This window comes from Alligator sinensis, unplaced genomic scaffold (assembly GCF_000455745.1).
Source record: "Alligator sinensis unplaced genomic scaffold, ASM45574v1 scaffold543_1, whole genome shotgun sequence".
NCBI classification, from domain to species: Eukaryota; Metazoa; Chordata; order Crocodylia; family Alligatoridae; genus Alligator; species Alligator sinensis.
In genome coordinates this window covers 214296-234856 of record NW_005842055.1, presented here as the reverse complement: position 1 = coordinate 234856, position 20561 = coordinate 214296, and the positions used below count along the sequence as shown (strand labels likewise).

The following is a 20561-nucleotide window of genomic DNA, read 5'->3' as shown; positions in this document are numbered from 1 at the left end:
GGATGTGGACAGCATCGAGAGAGCCCAGAAGAGGGCCATTCGCATGATCAGGGGGCAGCAAGGCAGGCCCTATGAGCAGAGGCTACAGGACATGAACCTGTTCAGCCTCCACAAGAGAAGGCTGAGAGGGGATCTTGTGGCTGTCTACAAACTGGCCAAGGGGGACCAGCAGGCTATGGGGGAGTCCCTGATCCCCCGAGCACTACTGGGAGTAACAAGGAAAATGGCCATAAACTGACCAAGAGTAGATTCAGGCTAGATATCAGGAGGCACTACTTCACAGTCAGGGCAGCTAGGATCTGGAAGCAACTTCCAAGGGAAGTGGTGCTCTCTCCTACCCTGGGGGGTCTTCAAAAAGAGGCTAGACAACCCCTTAGCCAGGGTCATTTGACCCCAGCATTCTTTCCTGCCCAGGGCAAGGGGTTGGACTTGATGATCTGCTCAGGTCCCTTCCGACCATACCTACTATGAAACTATGAAGAAATTATAGAATTGCTGCTGACAGATTTTCTGTCATATACATATAAGTTCTCAATACACTGCAAAATGGGTAGGATAAAAAGTTAACAAGTTCAGAGTTGTCCTCATTACAGGATCTGCTTAGACTGCTGCCAGAGGTCAAGCTGATGGGTTCAAAGTATGGATAGTTAAAGTGTGTATCATTACAGGCATACCCAAAGTATCCTGCCCTACTCAGTGGCTGCATCTACATGAGATGCTACTGCATAGCAGTTACTGTACATTTATTTAGTACTTGTTTATACACAAGTATAAACGTGTACTAAATAATTGCACAGTAACCCAAGTTACTGCTCAGTAGTTTTCGCAAACACCTTTTTTGTGATGTTACTGCTCAGTAACCTAGTACTACTGAGCAGTAGTGTCACATCATGGCTTTTGACGCATGATGCTATTGTGCATTACTGTCAAGCTACTACACAATCAGCATCTTGTGTAGTCTCACCCAGTATATTTGCAGAGAGAGAAGATTCAAAAATTCATTTTTCCTGTTCCACTTCCCTCTTGAGATGACATACACATCTTGCTACAGTACAAAACATGGGTTACATTTTTCACCTGAAATTTAACTTATCCTTATAAACTGTGCATTGATATATCATACAAAATGGAATTCCAAATTCATGTACACTGTGTATAATTGCATACATACTCAGAGCTTTGACTCATCTAGTTTATAGATTTAGGAATCATGTGTGAAAAATGCACTTCAGTTAACATGGCTAAAAGTCATGTAGTTGTATTTGTATTTTAATTTGAACATCTCAATCTATACTCTCTAGTCTCAAATTCTGAAAAGCAGTTAAAAGTAGCTCCAACTCCCATCAGATGAAATTTAGCATCCTTTAAACACAATAAAGTAATCTGAAAAAGTAGAATTAAGGTGTTTTAGTTGTCAGAACACCCAGATCCTAATATCCTTCTTGTTAATCCATATCGGCACAGGCATGAAATGCTTATCATTGTCAAGAAACGAAAATTTTGTAATTTTTAAAAATAATCTGTAAATAACATTTGGGGCACATTTGCTTTCTTGCTGTTACATTTACCTTATCTGGACAAATTACAGAAATTGTAAAACAAGGGAGGCAACACAACAAGTATGGTAAAAAGAAATGAGATGAAGAAAATCTATTTCAAGATTAGATTTTTAAAAAAATGTTTGTTACTTACATTTGGGGTTAAGAATACCTATACTTTTATACAAAGCATTAGACTTTTATTTCATTCTTCCTTTGTTTCTCAACTTAACCGGAAAATTAATAAGGCCTACAAAATCATATAAAATATTATCTAGTAATCATCTTATTAACATGTTTGAATCTTTAATGAATCTGTTTTCATCTATAACTATATTTAAAATCACAAAAGTATACTTTTTCACATTTCATTTTCTCTCTTACTTGTAAAAAATACCTCATGCTAGTCAGACTAAAGTCACTGCATGACTGACTCAGCAGAATGATGATGGAATAAAAATCCTTTAATCTTTATGGATCTTTAGTTCAATTCTAGCTCCTATGGGCAGTTATTGAAAGCTTTATCATATAATTACTCGCTGTTAGGCTGCCACTCCACAACTCAAATGAAACTAATTAGCACGTTTTCAATCTGTCTCAGCAGAGAATCCAAAGATTTTATGGCCCAAGAGAAAACTTTTCAACCATTATCAGTTGTCACTGTTGAACAATGTTAAGACATTGTGGTACAGTAGAGACACCTGCACTGATGTTCTGCCCTGGCAAAACAACTCAAGGCTTTTTAATCTGGCACCTTTCCCTCACGCTACATTTGGGTAAGATTAAAACAAAAGAAATATCAACACTGCAAAGACAGGAAGATGCACATAAGTAATAAAATAACCCATACAACTGTAATTTGGAAATGAAAAGCTTAACTCTCCTTGTACCCATATTTGTACCAACACTCCTCTCTCTATAGAAGTGTAAAATGTGAGCGAGAGATGCCTGCAGTAATTTAAAATGTAAAGGCAATTATAATTTAATTAGCAGGGAACATTACCAGGATCACATAAGTAGTTAAAAGGAAGTTAGAGGAAAACATGTTTACAAGTAAAGGGAGGGAGCAGTACAACCACAGCTCACTCATACGGCCAACACCTTTCTTTGTTTATGGAGAGACTGTAAAAAAAAAAATTGGCTCTTTCTTACAACATTGTAAAACTAGAATAATAATGGTACTTTATGAAATTAGCTCTGAATTACAATAGTTGTAAATAAAGGCAGAATGATCCATCAACTTACTTATGTTATATTTGCATATGACAAAAGGTGGCAAGCTTCATATACATATATACATATACACATACATATATACATATACACATACATATACACACACGGTTATATTAAATAATCACAACATCAGTAAAGAGCAAGTTTCAAGTAGTATATCTAGAACGGGGCAGGCAAAATACGACCCGTCAGTCACTTTCATCTGACATGCCAGACACTTTCACTTGGCCAGCAGTGCCCACCAATGAATTGTACCCTACCCAGCCCTTTCACCCACAAGGGTGGGAGCAAGGTGCCTATGTATACACCCCACCAACATACCCTATTGCGTCCACCCTTGTGGGCAGAAAGACCCAACCTGGCCAGCAGGCAACTTCCAGGTAGGACAGGGACCTGCTCAGCTTTCCAGGCATTCTGCTGGCTCCGGGCAGCAAGTAGGGAAGCGGTGGGGGTGGAGCTGTAGCTGGGCGAGAGCATGAAGCATGGGGCTAGGGTTGGTGGCAGCATGGAGCTCAGGTGGTCAGGATGTGCGGGGACCCCTCCCCCTTCTTCCCATGCAGCTCAGTCCTGGCAGGTGGTGGCAGCAGCAGCAACAGGCAGGAGTGCTTGGGGCACTTGTGCCTAGTGCAGGCACAGATGCCTGGGGCAGGCACTGATGCCTGGGGCACACAGCAAGGAGTGCAGCCCTGCCTCCAGGCAGTCTCTATCACTGGCACTCCCCACCATGCATGTGTAGCCCCTTCACGTGATGCGGCACTGGAGGGAAGCTCCACATGCTGAAGCCATCTGCCTTCCCCACTTCCTGGATCTGCACAGCAGGGGTGGGGAAGGCAGCCAGCTCCAGCATGTGGGGCTTCCCACCCATGCTGCATGAGTATGGAGGTTGTACATGACTGGCAGGGAGTGTTGGTGATAGTCTGCCTGGGAAGGGCTGCGCCCCATGCCACAATGTGCAGTGCTGGCCAGAGCCACATGCCATAGTGCCTGCACTGAGCACAAGCACCCCAAGCACCCCTGCCTGCTACTGTGCCATGGGGAGAGTTTGGGGGGTCACCACACCCCCCATCCTTCCTCATACCCCACAAATGCCACACACCCAAACCTTACCCCCACAACCCCCAACATAACCTATGACACCCCATACACCACACCATACACACCCCCACACTCCATCATACACCCCCCACACATCCTCCCAAATACACCCCTCCAAACCATATACAAGAGTTAAGAATTTATTTTTGAGTTATTATGCAATTACCTCTATATACAGTATGTAAACAGAAATCACAACAACAATATTTCTGTAACAAAATTAAAAATACATTATAGTAGGTGTTTGACTTTTAGTATATGATTTGTTTTTTTCCTGGTTCTAAGATGCCAGCCCTCCTTCCCAAAAGGAGTATTTCCAGGGTGGAAGAGGAGGGACTTCCAGTGGCAAAGGTCAGGGGTGGGACTTCCAGTTCCAAGATGGTGACTAGAGGGCAGCTGTCAAGGGGTAGTGCTACCCATACAGCTCTTGGAAGCTCACCAAACCTCATTAAACAGCCCTCCACCTAAAATAATTGCCCACTTCTGATCTAGAACAATGGAGAGATACTTGACCTGAACTGGGATTTCTTAACGGAAACCCAATAATGTAGGAGAAATATCAGCTCAAACCACACATCTGGCTATGTTTCAGCTTTTTTCCCCAGGATTGCTTAAGGATTCTCAGGACTATCAAATTCACTAAATTTAATAATAATAAAACAATTGAAATAAAATGTTTCTCCCCTACTCTACTCATCCTCTTTGGGAAACGTATTAAGCTGGGGTCAATAAAAGGCACTTAGGAGCATTAGGGTGAATGGACTCTATTCAGTTTAGTAAGTGTTCACACTGAATCTGAAAGAGGGCATCATAAATAGTAGCTTTCAGCATTATATATTAAATCCCAACATATTAATAAAATAATTAGCTATTCTTTACCTATGATGGAATTATGAAATAGCACAGGAGAGACACCGAAAAATGCAAGGTTCTCCACCTTGGGAAGAAAAACCTGTAGCATGCTTATAGGCTCGACAGTGCTACACTGACTAGCACTATGGACTAAAAGGACTTGATTGACCACAAGTTGAACATGAGCCACCAATGTGATGCTGGGGCTAGTAAAATGAGCAAAATGCTGGCTTGCATCCATAGATGCTTCTCAAGCACATCCCAGGATATCATTCTCCAGTTGTACTTGGCCTTGGTGAGGCCACAGATGGAGTACTGCATCCAATTCTGGGCTCCAAAATTTTTAAAAAGTATGTGGAGAAGCTTGAAAGAGTATAGAGGAGAGCCATGTGCATGATCAGAGTTCAGGAAAACAGACGTTATGATGAGAGGCTAAGAGCTACGGGACTCTTCATCCTGGAAAAGCTCAGGCTCAGGGGGGATCTGGTGGCCACCTATAAGTTTATTAGGGGTGCTCACCAGGATCTGGGGGAACATCTGTTCACCAGAGCACCCCAGGGAATGACAAGGTCAAATGGTCACAAACTCCTTCAGGACCATTTCAGGATGGACATAAGGAAGAACTTCTTTACAGTCCAAGCCCCCAAGATCTGAAATAGACTGCCAGAGGTGATCCAAGCACCTGCTTTGAACACCTTCAAGAGAAATGTGGAGGTTTATCTTGCTAGGATCCTATGACCCCTGCTGACTTCCTGCCCCTGGGGCAGAGGGCTGGACTCGATCTTCCGAGGTCCCTTCCAGCCCTAATGTCTATGAAATCTAGGAACAAATGCCATCCCCAAAGCCAGAAGCCATGTAATAAAGCTGTTTCTACTGAACATATCTATAGGGGGCAAATATTCTTCTAGGGTGGCAAAATTATATTCAAGCTACTGCATAAACACCATTGGAACTTAATAAATGGATGTAACAAGTGAAAATATTCTTTTCACTTTTTTCATCTATGTTTATACATACATATAAAGCTGCTTTGAAATATACAATGAGCAGTTATAGAGATGAGTTCCACAGCACACAGATGAATACACAGCACTTGGCATAGTTCCCAAATTTTGCTTGACTTTCTCTGGAAAATTAAATACCAAGGAATGTAGGGACCTCTAGGAGTACATGGCCAAAAAAGGGAAACTAAAGTCTGCTGCTTTCTGGGATAATTACAGGCAGTCAAAAAGCCTGAGGCTATCTCAGTTCAAGGTTAAATTGTAGTCTTTGCAGGTTAGTCTAAACTGCAGAGATTAAAGTGAAATAGAAGCGAACAGACATCTACCTTTTGACTCAAGAAATGCAGCCTCAGAATCCAGGGTTGATCTCTGGCTGTGTGTTCACTTCCACTTCCTGCTGCCCCTGAGGTCTCTGGGATTTGCAATCCAGAATTACAGTAGCAGGACTCTGCAGGGTTGCTCATCACTTCCTCTTCCTGCTTCCAGGTGCCTCTGGGATTTGTAGTCCACAGTTGCAGCCAGCAGTAAATTTAATTGGGGAAAGGGTTATTTAACTCCCCCTCCCTGGCCTCAGACCCTAGCTGGGATTTGCCTGGAGTAGGTAAATCCTGCCCCTCCCCCAACTGAGCTGCAACCCCTTTGTCAGCCAGTCCTCGCTGCTCCACTAGTGAGCAGAGGGGCAGGGGCAGCCCTGCTCTCTGAAGCAGATAGCAAAGCCCAGCCCAGGGCTGGAAAGCATGCTGGGATACTGGGGGACTGTGATTTAACTTGAACCAGGATGGGGTCTGGGACAGAAGTTCCATAAACTGGTTTGACTCAAATCAGTTAAGTCTGATATTGCATTCAAGCAGGTTTATCTTACATTAGTTTCAAACATTTTGAAACTGGTTTATGTGCACAGACCTTCTGATCTGTTACAGGTTTAAACCAGTTTCTGATCATTTAAATTAGTTTATTTGTAACTTTTGTCCCTAGCCCTGCCTACTGGCTTTCTCCTTTGATTTCCTACAATAGGAGAGCAACAGCCCTCAACTTATTCTCTTGCTTTTTGAGATGTGTGATCATCTTAACTGAACAGAAGCAGCAACACAGTGGGACACAGTTCTCTATTGCCAAAATCTTTAAGATCAGGAGAGGGACCAGGGGCAGAACATAATTTTCTCCCCTGCTTTCTGGGTTGGATCATAGTAAAGAGGTGTAAACTGCCCTCTTAATACTGTTTTTATGTCACCTAAGGGAAAAATAGGATAAGCTATCCTTAAAATAACTGGATCCCTCTGTGTCCCTAATTCTGTTTGAGACTGTAACAGGGAGACATCGATCCTGTTACGGGAATGCCCCTGGTGAGAGCCCGCTGGTTTGCACTGGTGGCTTGGTAAGGGCGCTGGAACATAAAGTGATTAATAATCAAGCCCGGACTCTCACTTCCCAGCAGTGAACCCTTGGGAAGTGTTAATCACTTGTTAGAACTGCAGCATGGCCGAGGAACCCTGAGACAGATTAGTTAATAGCCAATCATGGACTTTCACTCACCAGCAGTGAACTGCCCGGAAGTGTTAATAGCTTGTGGGAAACATTGTATAAAAGACCGATAGCCTGATTGAAGAGATCCCCCAGAAGGGGAACCGGAGCATAGATCTGAGATGCCTGAGCGATGAGCAGACCCTGTGCGGAGGTACAGGTGGCAAGAGAAGAGAGTCAGGAGAGAAAGCTTTCCCCAGAACAGCGAGCAGAGGAATTGCCAGCTTATCAGGAGCAGAGATTTAAAGGGGCTGGTTGAATGTGGTGCTGACCAGACAAGGGAGAGACCTTTTGATGTTGACGTTTGCAAGCAGCGGGAAATCACAGGCAACACTTGAGTGAGTAAGGCTTACTAGACTGTTAAACTAGCCTAGGAACAGAAGAAGCCAGGGAAACGACAACCCAGCAGTGAGAAGTAGGTAACTGATGGTCGGTTGCAGTCAGATATAGGTGAGCGGGCACTGGTGATAATCAATATTAAAATCTGTAAGCCTTGGTCTAGTTTGGTGTCACCTACATTTATCCCATCAAGTTGTGACAGGAGAGATAGACACCATTATGAGGGAAGGAGGGACTTAACATCTCATTTGTGCCCCAGACAAAAAACACACTCACAGAGATATACAAGTTTAATACAAATTGGTTGAGGGGTAACACCATTTAAGAGAGTGAATATGAGGACAGGAAGTAGTACCAACACACAAAACATATCACTTAACCTCCCTAGGCATAATTGATATACACTGGCCCAGAGTTGATGCAGACAGTTGTGCATGAGGGATAATTCTACTCTGTGAGAAGCTAGCTATGAATCAACAAGTCTTATGACTTTTATGGATAGTATATATTCTTTCCATGACTTTTCATGTAAATTGTAATTTCTGCTTGTAATATTCCCAGTTCATTGAAAATCTGATGGCTTAAAAATCTAAAACCTAAATAAAGTATTTCATACAATTAAAAAAATACGTGGAAATGGAAATATTTTCCCCTCCCCACTCCCTCCCTCCATCTACAGTTGAAACAGTTGAAAGAAAATATGTTTTCATAACACATACTGTGAAAGTTAAGTTTTTGAAAGGGCTGATACATGTAAATACTTAACTTATACACTGATATCTGAAAAACATTATAACAAGCAAAGAAAAGTAATGAAATAAAACTACTATACCACTTTCTAAATGTACTATACTTTATATATTTGTACACTTCCTTTAAACGACTCTGTATGTTCAGTGTCTTGACTTACTGTGCACTTTTCTTTTTATTGCTCTGTCTGGTTAGTTAAGTGAGGAGCTGATTGTACATAGAGAAAGAATGGAATATACCATTAACTATTTCTTTCTTGCAGTCTAGTATATTTGACACTTCTTATCTTGGTTCCAGATCTATGGCAACAATTGAATCTTATGACTGTTGTTACAATGTAAATGTTCTGAAGTAGAAGACACTACACATTAATTATTTCTGAAAGGTTGAGTATCAAATGGGACAGCATTTGGGAAGGGGGAGGGTATCTAGAACAAAACCAAATCAACCTCCTCCCCCCACCCCCCAACACAGACACAATTTGCACCAAATTATTACTTTTTGGTCTGAGTAGAATGAACATGTCTGACTAAAAAATATTATTACAGAATTTTTAGAGCATTCAAATTGCAAGATAAAGAAGACCTAACATAAAGCTTGGATACTCCAGGCTCCAATCACCTTAACAGCTGCTTTAAGTGCAGCTGTTACTCCTACTGTATATGCAGACAAGATTACTATTGTAATTTCAGTTCTCCCAGACTAGTCTTTTCAGAGTTTCAGCAACATGACACCAAGAAAGTCAATATATAGAGAAAGAAAAAATAGCCTGCTGTAAAAATCTATCCTGGTACAGAATTTAACATTATTTTACACTATACAGGATAGAAGCATTAACAATAATAGTTGTTCATTTTCTCAGCAGAAAATGACCTTAAACCTGCAGCTCTCCACTCCAGTAAAAATCTGCATATTTCAAACCATTCAGAATACTATCTAGCTATGACTGAGAGCTCATAAAAATAGTTTTCAGGCCCGCAGGAAGCTGAAAGAGCAACAGAGGTGCAACAGCCAGGCACTTGGAGTAGATGTGACACACAGGGGTAGCAGCAACTTCTAGCTGTACAACTGTGGTGGCAGCATTTTTTTCCCTGTGTGCCTTCCTCTGTCCCCGCCCTTCAAGTCGGCATTCAGAATGACTTCCCTGGTCAAGCTGCTGTAGTTACGCTACAGCATAGCAAGAACCCTTCTGTACAATATATCAATACATTACATTCCCCGCATATAGAAAAAAGAAATATAAACCACATACTTGACTATTGGCAACTTACTGCATAATAAATCTGTAAAATTAAAAGAAAAAAAGCATAAAAAAGAGGTTTGGGGGGCTAAAACAATAGCAATGAAAAGCTGACAATTTCTATCTTGAAACCCAACAAACCACCAGAGGATCCAAAGAGCTACTGACTAGGGCTGTGCGACGCGTCAGGTGCTGATTCGATTCAGAGGAGATTCAGCTCAATTTGATGGCTGAATCTCTGAATCCAAATTGAATGAGGAGACCAATTAAAAAGTATGAGTCAATTCAAAGCTCTCTGAATTGATTTGGAAAATATTCAGAGAGCTTCAGAGATTTGGGAAGTCCTGGTAAGGAGGGGACAAGGGAGTCGGGGCTGGAAGAGGGGAGAGGGGACCGGGGGGGACCCCTGCCAGGCCCGATCCCCTTCCTGCTCCACCAGAACTCCTGAGTGCCCCTCAACATGCGCTTGCTCACCCATTGCCCCCATGCCTGCCCCACCCAGCCCTAGCTCTTTAAAATACAAAACAAACAAAAAAAACCACTCCCTGGCTGCTGCAGCAGCCTCAGGGCTTCTGGGGGCTCATGGCAGAGCCCCCCTATGCAGTGCAGGGCAGTGGGGATTGCCATCTGCCTGGCAGGAGGTGAGTGCGGGGCTTTTTGTTTTTCAAAAGCTGGGAGCCGACGTGGGTGGGGCAACCATAGGGAGGGCTGGGAGAGTAGGAGGAGGTTGGGGAGCTCATGGCATGCACACAGCATGGGGCAGCAGGGATCAACCCCATATCTGGCAGCAGCTGATGAATCGGGGCTTTTTTTTTTTCAGAGCCAGGAGCTGGGCCTAGGCAGGGTAGCCATTGATGGGGCTAGGAAAGCCAGTGGGGGATGGGGCCGATTCAGAGATTCAGTAGTGGCCAAATCTCTGAATCAGATTCAGCAGAATTGATTTGGGACATTGATTCGAATCACTAAATTGAATCACGGTCCCCTGAATCGGCTGAATCTGAATCTAAAGTAAATACTAGCCACTTTACACAGCCCTACTACTGACCCGTCTCACTACTCTGCATTACATATAAACTCATGGAAAGCATTATCCTGAACAGAACAGAGAATGTTATTGATCCCCAGCTCCCAAAAGAACAAGTTGGCATTCAGAAAAACTGTGTACCACTGATCAAGTTGCACTACTTGCATCTGACATAGAAAATTGATTTAAAATGAGGCAGAAAACAGGTGCAGTCTTTATCAATCTCACAGCCACCTATGACACTATATGGCGTCAAGGTCTCAAATATAAACTGCACTCTAAGATACCTGAATGCAAGCTATACAGTTTCATCATGAATGTAACGATCTGCTGGAGATCATTTAAATTTTCTACCAGCCAAGGAGGAAAAAATATAGAGTATGAAATCTAAAGAATGGTATCTCCCAAAGGTCAGTTCTAGCACCAATGCTTTTCAATGCATATACCTCAGACTTCCTGCATACTATATCTAAGCGATACATGTACACTGACAATGTTGCCATAGTTGCTCAAGGAACAGACATAACAGAACTGGAAAAGACACTGAATGCTGACATGGAACTCAACACCGACTATCTCCACAAGTGGTGTTTAAAGTTGAGAATCAATAAATTAGTATCATCAGTCTTCTACCCAGACAATTGTTGAGCCAAAAGCATGCTGAATATCCAAGTAAGCAACCACAACCTTCTCCATGAGCATAACCCTCCTACCTAGGAGTCACATTAGAACTTTTTCTCACCTATAAACCTCACATTCAGAAGGACAGCATTAAAGTCTCCGAATGGGTAGATGTTTAGCCAGCACAACATGGGGTGCCAATTTCAAAGAAACACTGCACTTGCAATGGTATATACCCCACCAGAATACTGTGCTCCTGTATGGTCCAGAAGTTGTCACACTAAAAAGCCCAACACTGTTCTTAAGTTTCACTGAGATTCATAAATGGTTGCACAACTTGTGGACACACTCACATGCACACACACACACTCCCTGTACTCTCTGGCATTAGGCCAAGTGATATAAAATGACAGACCCTAACATCATTACTGTCAACAGAGGCAAGAGATGATGAAAATCACCTGGCTCCAACAACTGTTAACCGAAGACCCAAAAGATGGAGGCTTAAAAGGCTCAGAAGTCATAAACCATCTGTATATGAGCTCAGAAGCCCCTGAAAGGGATTGAGGATATTGAACCAAATCTATGATGGGCAGTTACAGGGTGCCAAGTGCTGGGAAAGGTCAGATCTACTCCTACAGCATTTTATACCAACATCAAACGAGTACCCCATTGGGCATGACCTTGACAGAAGCACGGGTCGAGCTGAACAGACTGATATCTGAATAAGGACACTTCAAAACAACACTTCACAAAATGAACATCTTAGACAGCCCCCTGTGTAAATGCAGCAGCTGACAAACAGCACAGCACTTAATTGAAAACTGCAGTCTTTACAAATGCCAAGCAGGGTAGATGGAATCCACACATTAAGAAACAATACCAAACAGTGGCTCATAGATTTGGAAGTTGATATTTGACACTATATGAAAGAAGTGCAACTCCTAGGTGAACTAAAGTTATATGAAGCCAGATGTTTTTTGACTGACCTGACCTTCCTGAACTCCTCTACTCTATGCCACTTAGATCACCCTAGCCCTAGTTAGGTTGATCAAAATGTAAGATTCTCACATCAGTGAATTAAGATAGATTGGGTGGCCATTTTCTGCCCACTCTAACCTCCTGAACTTGTGTACAGTTTGGCACTTAGACCTATCACACCCTAATTGGATCAATCCAAGTGTAATGTCTCACACATAAATTTAGCAGATTCTAAAGGTCAACAGTAAGACAACTGTGAACTTTAGCCATGAGAGATAGTGAACTGTAAAATAGAATGAAAGTATAGTTTATTTACAATATTTCATGAACATCAGTAGACAGCACCGCTGGTTCTGAGAGATGCAGAAGGTCAATTAACTGTTGTACTAACTCTGTAATGAATCCTAAATGACTAAACTCTCTACATTTTTTAAAAACTAAAGTCATTATCACAGGTAGTACTACATATAGCCTAGAAATAAATTGTCAAGGCCAATAACTTGAAGGAAATAATTGAATAGAATCTCTGGGCATTTATATACATACATTTGTCTGCTCTGACACACCAAAGTTACAGCACATTGGAGAAGATGCGATTAATCGAGTCTGCTTTGCACCTGCCCAGTACTGCATCACATGAGATTGTATAAATGGCGAGATGAGCATCTGTGCTAAGAAAATGGCAGTGGTGTGCTTTTGAACTAAAAGACCTTCAATGTGTTTTAGTTCAAAAGCTCATTGCTGTCATTTTCTCAGTGCTGACATGCATTATGACATTTATACAAATGTATGTGCTGCAGCACTGAGTACTTTTAAAAGTGCCCAGAACTGCAGTATAAGCGTGTGTAAAAATGCCCTCTGTTTTTATCTTGCAGCTTTAATGCTTAGCATAAGCCTGCGTTTATTCACAGTAATTTCAGATCCTAACATTTTCATCTTCTTCTTCTTGTCCTTAAAAAAATGAGAATCCATCAACCTTGTGTTCTCTTTTTAATAATGTTCACTATTGATAAGGATAATATAGCACAGTGGCAGTGAAAAAAATGTCACACTCACCATTTCGACTTTCTTCATCAATAGCAACTATTGTGGCTGGAGGACCTGTTCTGGCCAGCTTGCAGTCTATAAAAATGAAACCAGAAGTTATTTCTAAACCAAGAATATATTCCATATATATAAAAGAGTTATACTGAGACCACGATCAACAAACAAGGTAAGCTTGAAATACTAAGCTAATAACTATCATAAGGACTCAAACCTAAAAGCTTGAATTTCTCTCTTATTCAGATAAACTCTTTTTAAAGCATATGAGAATTTGGTGGAGAAAGACCTAAATAAAGACCTTAGGTTCTGGCTCCACCTGTGAATACACAGTTCACAACATATTCCCAATGTTACTTTGGCATCTTCTACTGGTTATGGCACTTACTTTACATGTCATGAATGTACACACCAAGTCCTGGCAACAGCACAACACGACACAAGACAGTTAACTTACTACACCATAAACCTATTCATGTCTTGCTTCAGTTATACCAACTGGGACCAATGTGAAAAAGTAGTCCTTCAGGACAGAGATAACGTAATGGTAATTTAACCAAAAGAAATAACATAAAGGAGTGATTAAAAAGGGATAAATTGTAATTAAAGTTTCACAACAGAAACAAAACTAATTGGAATTTAATTGCAACAAAAGGATCTAATTAAAGAGAGTGAACAGAATTTTAATAACGTTGTAAAGAAAATAAAAATGAATAACAGACAAGCAATGCTCAGGAAGTTTTTGCCATCTTACCCTCATATTGCCAGTCTGGAGTCAAAAGTTTAGAGTCATCAATGGAGGCAGAGCAGAATAATGAAAGAAAATAAGGGAGATTTTATTGTTTTTGTTTAGAGACACAAAGAAGTACACACAGCTTCTAGATATAGAGATGTAAACTTCTGACTTTATATATAGGCACATATACCAAATTTGATGTGTGCATGTTGTACACAACTGAGCTATGTATATAAAATAGAAAGAAAAAAATATGGCTTTAGATCATGCATTGGAAAAAATGCTCTAAATTTAAAAATATTAATCACTCTTCTGTTTGAAAGATGCGTTGAATAATATCTTGCATTCCAATGTTTATCTAACTATCCCAACTATAAAGATGGTCCAATAAAAGATATTGCCATAAGCAATCCTTGCCTCTTATGAACTGTCACACAGTAACTCTGACATGGGTAGAAGAAAGAGAATGTATCATATTTCATAGTGGGCAACTGAATAAGAGGCTAAGGTCTAGGTTTTTCAGCTAGTTGGACACTTTGTACTCAGCAGGCTTAAGTAATTTAGCCATCTAAATCCCATTTTCAAATATTACTTCAGAAGCATCTCAGTTATGTTGATTTCTATTATGGGCCTCAGGGTTTCTGAAAATACTACAAAGCGTTAACCTGAACATTTTCATAACTCAGTATCTGAAAATAACTGAAAACCTGGCCCTTTGGAATGCACACAAAGCTCAAACATTTCTAACAGTTATGAAGACTATTGCTGTAATGAGAAAATATCGTGGTGATTTTTTTTATTCCCAATTAGCAGTACAGACTCTACGTTTAGGGTGCATACAAGCATTATATTTCTACCAGTGGAATCACAGGTCTACCAGACCAACAGTGCGGCTTCTTGTAGAAACTTCTACCTTGTCTGACAACATAGAAGTTTCCTCCAGTTGATCATCTACCCATAGAACAAACACTTGCACACTTATCTGATTGATAGATGTTCCAGTGCTATCCCCTGACTTTCCAATGCATAGTGCCCCCTCCCCACACCACCTCCCGATGGACAGTTTGTGACTTGGTTGGATCCTCTGCTCCAGTCAAGTCACAGAAGAAACCCTCCCCTTGTTAACTTTGGGGCTGAGAAAGCTCAGCCTCTTTCCACAGCCCTGCAGTTGACAACCCTCAACCTCCAAGGCTTTAAGCATAGCTTGGCCCCAACTGCCTTACCTAGGGTCCTGGGGCCCTCCCAGGGCAATAATGGTGCTGAACCTTTGTCTTGGAGCCTGGCCAGCAGCCAGTGTGGCTCTGGTTGGCCAGGCTCCCTTTCTGCAGCACACACTGCTGCCACATGCTCCACACCAGTTTTTTTAGTGATTTTTTTTTTTTTTTTTAAATCAGGATCTCCTGGTGTAAAAAACAGCAACACCGAGCTGCAAAATAGCAGTGAGGTGAATGCGGCACTGTGGGGAGCGACACATGCTTGTGGGGACATGCTCTTACAGAGCACCGTGGTATCTAACTATAGACTCCAATTTTCCTAATGTATACAAGGGTTATGTGGTGTAAAAAAAAAAAAACGTAAGAGTACTTCTCCAGCTCTGTGACTGGGCCAGAACACAAAAGGGTGTTAGCCATTCATCCCCTACTTTCCCCTGCAACTGAGTTCAGCAAGAGAATTAGAGAAGGGACAGGGCAAACGGTGGCAATGCCCAACCCCTGGATTCTGGAACCATGCAAAAACAGGATCCGGCCAGAGCTGGCTCAGATCAGCTGATGTTCTCAGTATAGACCTCACTGCACAAGTGGAGCTCAGGCAGGTGCTTACCAGGTGGTGACTGTAGAACTCATTGTATATGTGTGCCACAGCCAAAAGGGGAGCAAGATCACACCACCACACCCTGCCTGAATCTACCTGTGCACAAACCAGATTTGAAATTTAGTGCTTTTATGTTGTTTTCCTCAGAGAATCTAAATGGATGCATTTATTTTGCTATCCTTCGATCTTGTTTCTTATTTTTACATGACAGTTTGATTGGTAAATATGGAATGAGTATTTATGCGTGAAATGGATGCAAATCAAATTTGGAATCCTGACAGTTTTCACAATTTTTCTTCTTATGTTTCAGTAGTAAACTGTTATTTGGAAATGTAGACCTGGCTGCAGGAAAAAAGAGCTATTACAAGTAGAAAGAGACATTGAAATGCATTACAAGATAACACTGAACCAACTAAAAGATAGAGTTGTAGCAATAATTCAGTAAGGGGAAAAGAAGTGAACAGGATGCCAAGAGAAAAGTCCAGCATATAGATTCTCTTTGTTACAGCAAAAAAGGGTTTCTCAGGAAATGTACATGTCTGACAGGTAGTGATATACTTAATGTACAGTTTTACATAAAACTCCAGTTAAATCTCTGGCTGCATTTTGAGATTTTTCTCTAATTTCCTTTCCCACATCCCATAAAAAGACTAATGGAATAGTCATGGTCTTTTTTTTAGGATAACATTCACTGGCTCAAATTCCTCAAGTTTTTGAAAAAAATCCCTTAATTTTACAAAATGTCGATTAGGCATCAAGGAGAATGAGATAGTTTAAAATATTTTTTTAAAACAGAAACTGTGCTGTTAATACACCTTTAGTTGCATTTTGCATATACTTTGATTACAAAAAAATGAGCATAGAAAATGCTTGGAGAGACATTTCAAGCAGACCTAGTCTAAGACCCTGGTAAAACCTGGTTTAGAAAACAGTGTATGATTCAGATTACATATACTCAAGAAACAGGAGTCTAAGCATCTGCATAGAAGCATTAACTGGGATGATTAGGTAAATGGAGGACCTATTCTACAAGAAGAGATAAACAAAAAGATTAGCTTGTTTAGTTTAACAAAATGAAAACTGAGAAGAGATCTGATTGGTCTCTATATACATCAGGCCTGTAGGATTAAATATCAAGGAAGGCAAAAGAGCTATTTAACTTGAAGCACAATGTTGTCATGAGAAATAATTACTTAAAAATGGTATTGGCCATGAATAAATTAATCTGAAATTTAGGTTTCTAACCATACATGAAATGATGTTACAGAACAGCCTTTGTATAGGTGTCTGGCCTGCACCTAAGTGATTTTAAGATGCACCTTGACTAGCTTGGCTAAGTACAGACATTTGGGCGTGTTAGGGGTAGGTTCAATCAATTCAAAATGGCAGCCCCATAGCAGGTAAGTCAGGATTGGGAGGGCTAGCTGGGGGATTGTGGGTCAAACAGGCTGGAGGAGATCAGGGGTCTGCCAGGGGACGTTGGGGCAAGAATGACCTGCGGGTGGGGTGGGGGGCAGGCATGATCCACGAGGGGTAGGGGGGCAGGAGCGATGTGAAACTACACCACCATTCATCCCACACCTACCCCCACCAGGACTTACTTGTTCTGCTCTGGCAGTGGTGAACGTTGATAAAAGCAGCTGCATCCAGAGTAGCTTGTGGGATAGGGGTTGAGAGTGCTGGCTAGTGGGGAGCAAGGGGCTGGGGGAAGGGGGGAAGTAGACCAAAGCAGGAGAAGCGGGGACTGAAGAGAGTAACCCTGGGGCTGGGGCCAGTGTTTGGATTTTCCTGTCCCTGGGGAAATGGACAGGAGTTCCATGCACCAGTTTGACCTAAACTGAATGAGTCTCATAACTACATAGATTCAGGTTTATCTTAAACTGGGTTCTGCAATTTGTAAACCAGTTTGTATGTATGAAACTTCTATTCTGTTACAGGTTTAGACTGATTGCCAGTCACTGAGACTGGGTCTGAAAATGTAAGGTCAGCAGCAGGATGAGCTAAATTTAAATTGGGTGGCCATTTTGAATCTGAGTTACCCTCCCGAAAGTCTGCACTTAGCTTTTATGGAAAGGATTTTATAATATTGTTGCCTCCATCTGCAGGGAATTGGACTCAATGTTTTTGTTTGTTTGTTTGTTTGTTTTCTCCAGTCTTATGCCCTGTGTTCTCAACCGGAAAGGATTTCTACTGTGTTATGATGGTAACTAATCTACAACAAGAAAAAAAAAAATAATGTTGTCAACTAGCATGTCACTGAAAATTACAAGGATCTCATTGAAAAATGTTTCATCAGAAGTAGAAAATATGCATTTTAAACATGTCTATCCAGTTCTGATGTTTGATGACCCTTATAATGTCACCACTATATTTCTGTATTTGGCTTCAAAGTTAGCAAACAAAAACCCATAGTAAAATTACCATTCATAAGACTAATATTGATGATCTTAATGTTTTTTTTAATTCAAAATGATAACATTAGTTACTGGAACAAAGCTGTAAGTTTCACCTAGGCAACAAAATGTGTTTTAATAAGAATTGCACAATACTAAATTTTGATATTTTTAACAGATATTAAAAAAGAAATAGGAGCCTTGATGCCTTAAAGAGTACTACATTCAATCATTTTCACTTACAGAGTCCATTTCAGGTTTCTTGTTGATTTAGGCATATTCACTTTGAAGAAAGCACAAAATTGATGAAATTGTGAAATGAGATCCCATTTTACATATTGGATGTCTATACTCTAGCAAAAAAATAAATAAAGTTGACCTTGAGCTCACATGCATAATGGAGGTGTTATGGAAGTAAACCTATCTAAAACTAAACAGAAAACATTTCCAAGGAATAGATCTGCTGAATATATAATAGATTTTAACAAACACTTATGTTTTGTTCATCAATACAATGTTATTTATAGTAAGAGGTTATATTAGTTTTTATGCATATCACATTTTATTATAGAAGTTGTACTGTATATTTTAGAAGCTTTGTATTGCTCTTAATTGGATTATACATTTTAATTAGATTTTTCCAACAACATTCCAATAATATTCATTACAGTCATTAATAGCCACAGCTTTGCATAATCACTTCACTTGGCATTAGCCACTTTTGAGATTTATTAAGCTCTTTTTCTATCTTTTCTTTTTAAACCCACAACTACTCAGAATGTACAAATGCTACTTATTAGGTGTGTGCAAATTGGCCCTATTTGATTTGGATTTTGATTCAGCCCAAATTGGGGACAGTGATTCAGTTAATTAATTTGGATCACCATTTGATTTGATTCAGCCGAATCGAAATCTGAAAATTCAACCCCAAAGAACGAGCTGGGGAACCCCAAAGAATGAGCTCCCTCCCCTCTGTTTCCCCCCTCCCACCATTGGCAAAGAGCAGGGGCCCTTGCTAGGGGAAACAGGCTATAGTCTTGCAGCCAACATCTAGATTCTCCTCCTCTCCCCTGGAACCAACGGTGAACTTCTGTTTGGTTTAGTGGATCCTTGTAAGTCAGAACCCTTTCTGAAAAGTATTCTCAGTTAGAGTGAGGAGCTGCACTTCTGTTTGTGCCCAAACAGTCTAAAGATTTACAGTTACTTTAGACTGAGAAAAAATTATTTCAAAAGTATCTCAGAAGGCTGTGCATACATTAGCAAAAGTTATTTCCTAGTTAGGTTTCCTAGCAAAGGTTATTCATTTAGAGGGCACTTACAAAAAAAATTACTTTTCTGACATCTCCACTCTTGGGAGCACTTTAATTGAACAATTGACCATCACTATCAGAAAGAAAGGAAAAAAAACAATGGCTGAGGGAGAGAGGAAGGAAAGAAGACAAGAAAAATATCCCTTTACATATGTGACAATGTACAAGCACCTTAAAATTATGTCAAAAACACCAGAAGGAAGGAGTGTGATTCAATTTGTTCTTGTAGAAGTGACAAAAATAAAAAAAAATTCATAAATGCAAAAAGACAGGGGGTCAAAAGATACTCCACATTTAAAAAATAAAAAATGGAACTGTGGTAGTGTCCCAACAAATTGGCTTACCCTACTATATCCATTCTATTTGATTATGTGCACAGGCCCTCTGTTGGTCTGGATCTTCTGATAATTCAGTCATTCGGCCAAGTAACTTGCAGTGTTATCCCTTCCAGAATTGGAACATCTATGACAAATGCATGGTTGGCCCTTCTACTGGAGATGTAGGACTCCAAGTACTTTCCCTGGTACTACTCCAAGTACTTTCCTTCTCTACACTACTAACTCAAACACATCCAAGTTGAGCTTCTTCTAACACACCTCATTGTCTTTAAACTATCATCAGTCTATGCCCAACTCACTCATTCTTTTATTCCTCCTTATGCCTGCTACAGGAGCCCCCATCTAAACAATGCCTATTTCCTAAGATCTATTACCAGGGTGTTCTTGCCTCCTACAGGATTTCTTTCTTCTTCCAGATCCTCTCCTAGCAAGGAGTGTGTTTTAGCCCCTCATCTTTTATCTTAACCTCCTGGACTTCCTTCTTTAACTCCACCACACCTAGAGATGGCCAGGAAGGGCTAATCCAGGCCATTGTCATAATTTAGAATTTTCTCTGTGTCTCGGACGGCCAGCGCCGACTTGAGTTACGCTCGTACGTGAGGGCGGGCTGGTGAATGGAGAGGCAGACACAACTTATTGGTTGTAAAAAACTTTACTCACACCGCTTGCAATCACGACGCAGGTGGTCCGGTCATCGGAACAACCACACGAGTTGTTCCAGCTGGCCGGGCCC

At 40.9% G+C, this 20561-nt stretch overlaps 1 protein-coding gene across 1 annotated transcript in view; it reads right to left on the bottom strand.

Moving 5' to 3' along the window:
* The window catches only part of PCDH15 (protocadherin related 15), a 922022-nt gene that overhangs the window by 704835 nt on the left and 196626 nt on the right, over positions 1-20561 (bottom strand). Inside the window, exons 3-4 of the mRNA XM_025203355.1 lie at positions 13994-14008; positions 13255-13320 (exon numbers count right to left, since the gene is read on the bottom strand). Coding sequence (XP_025059140.1) covers positions 13255-13320; positions 13994-14008 — 81 coding nt within the window. The remainder of the gene's footprint in view (positions 1-13254; positions 13321-13993; positions 14009-20561) is intronic.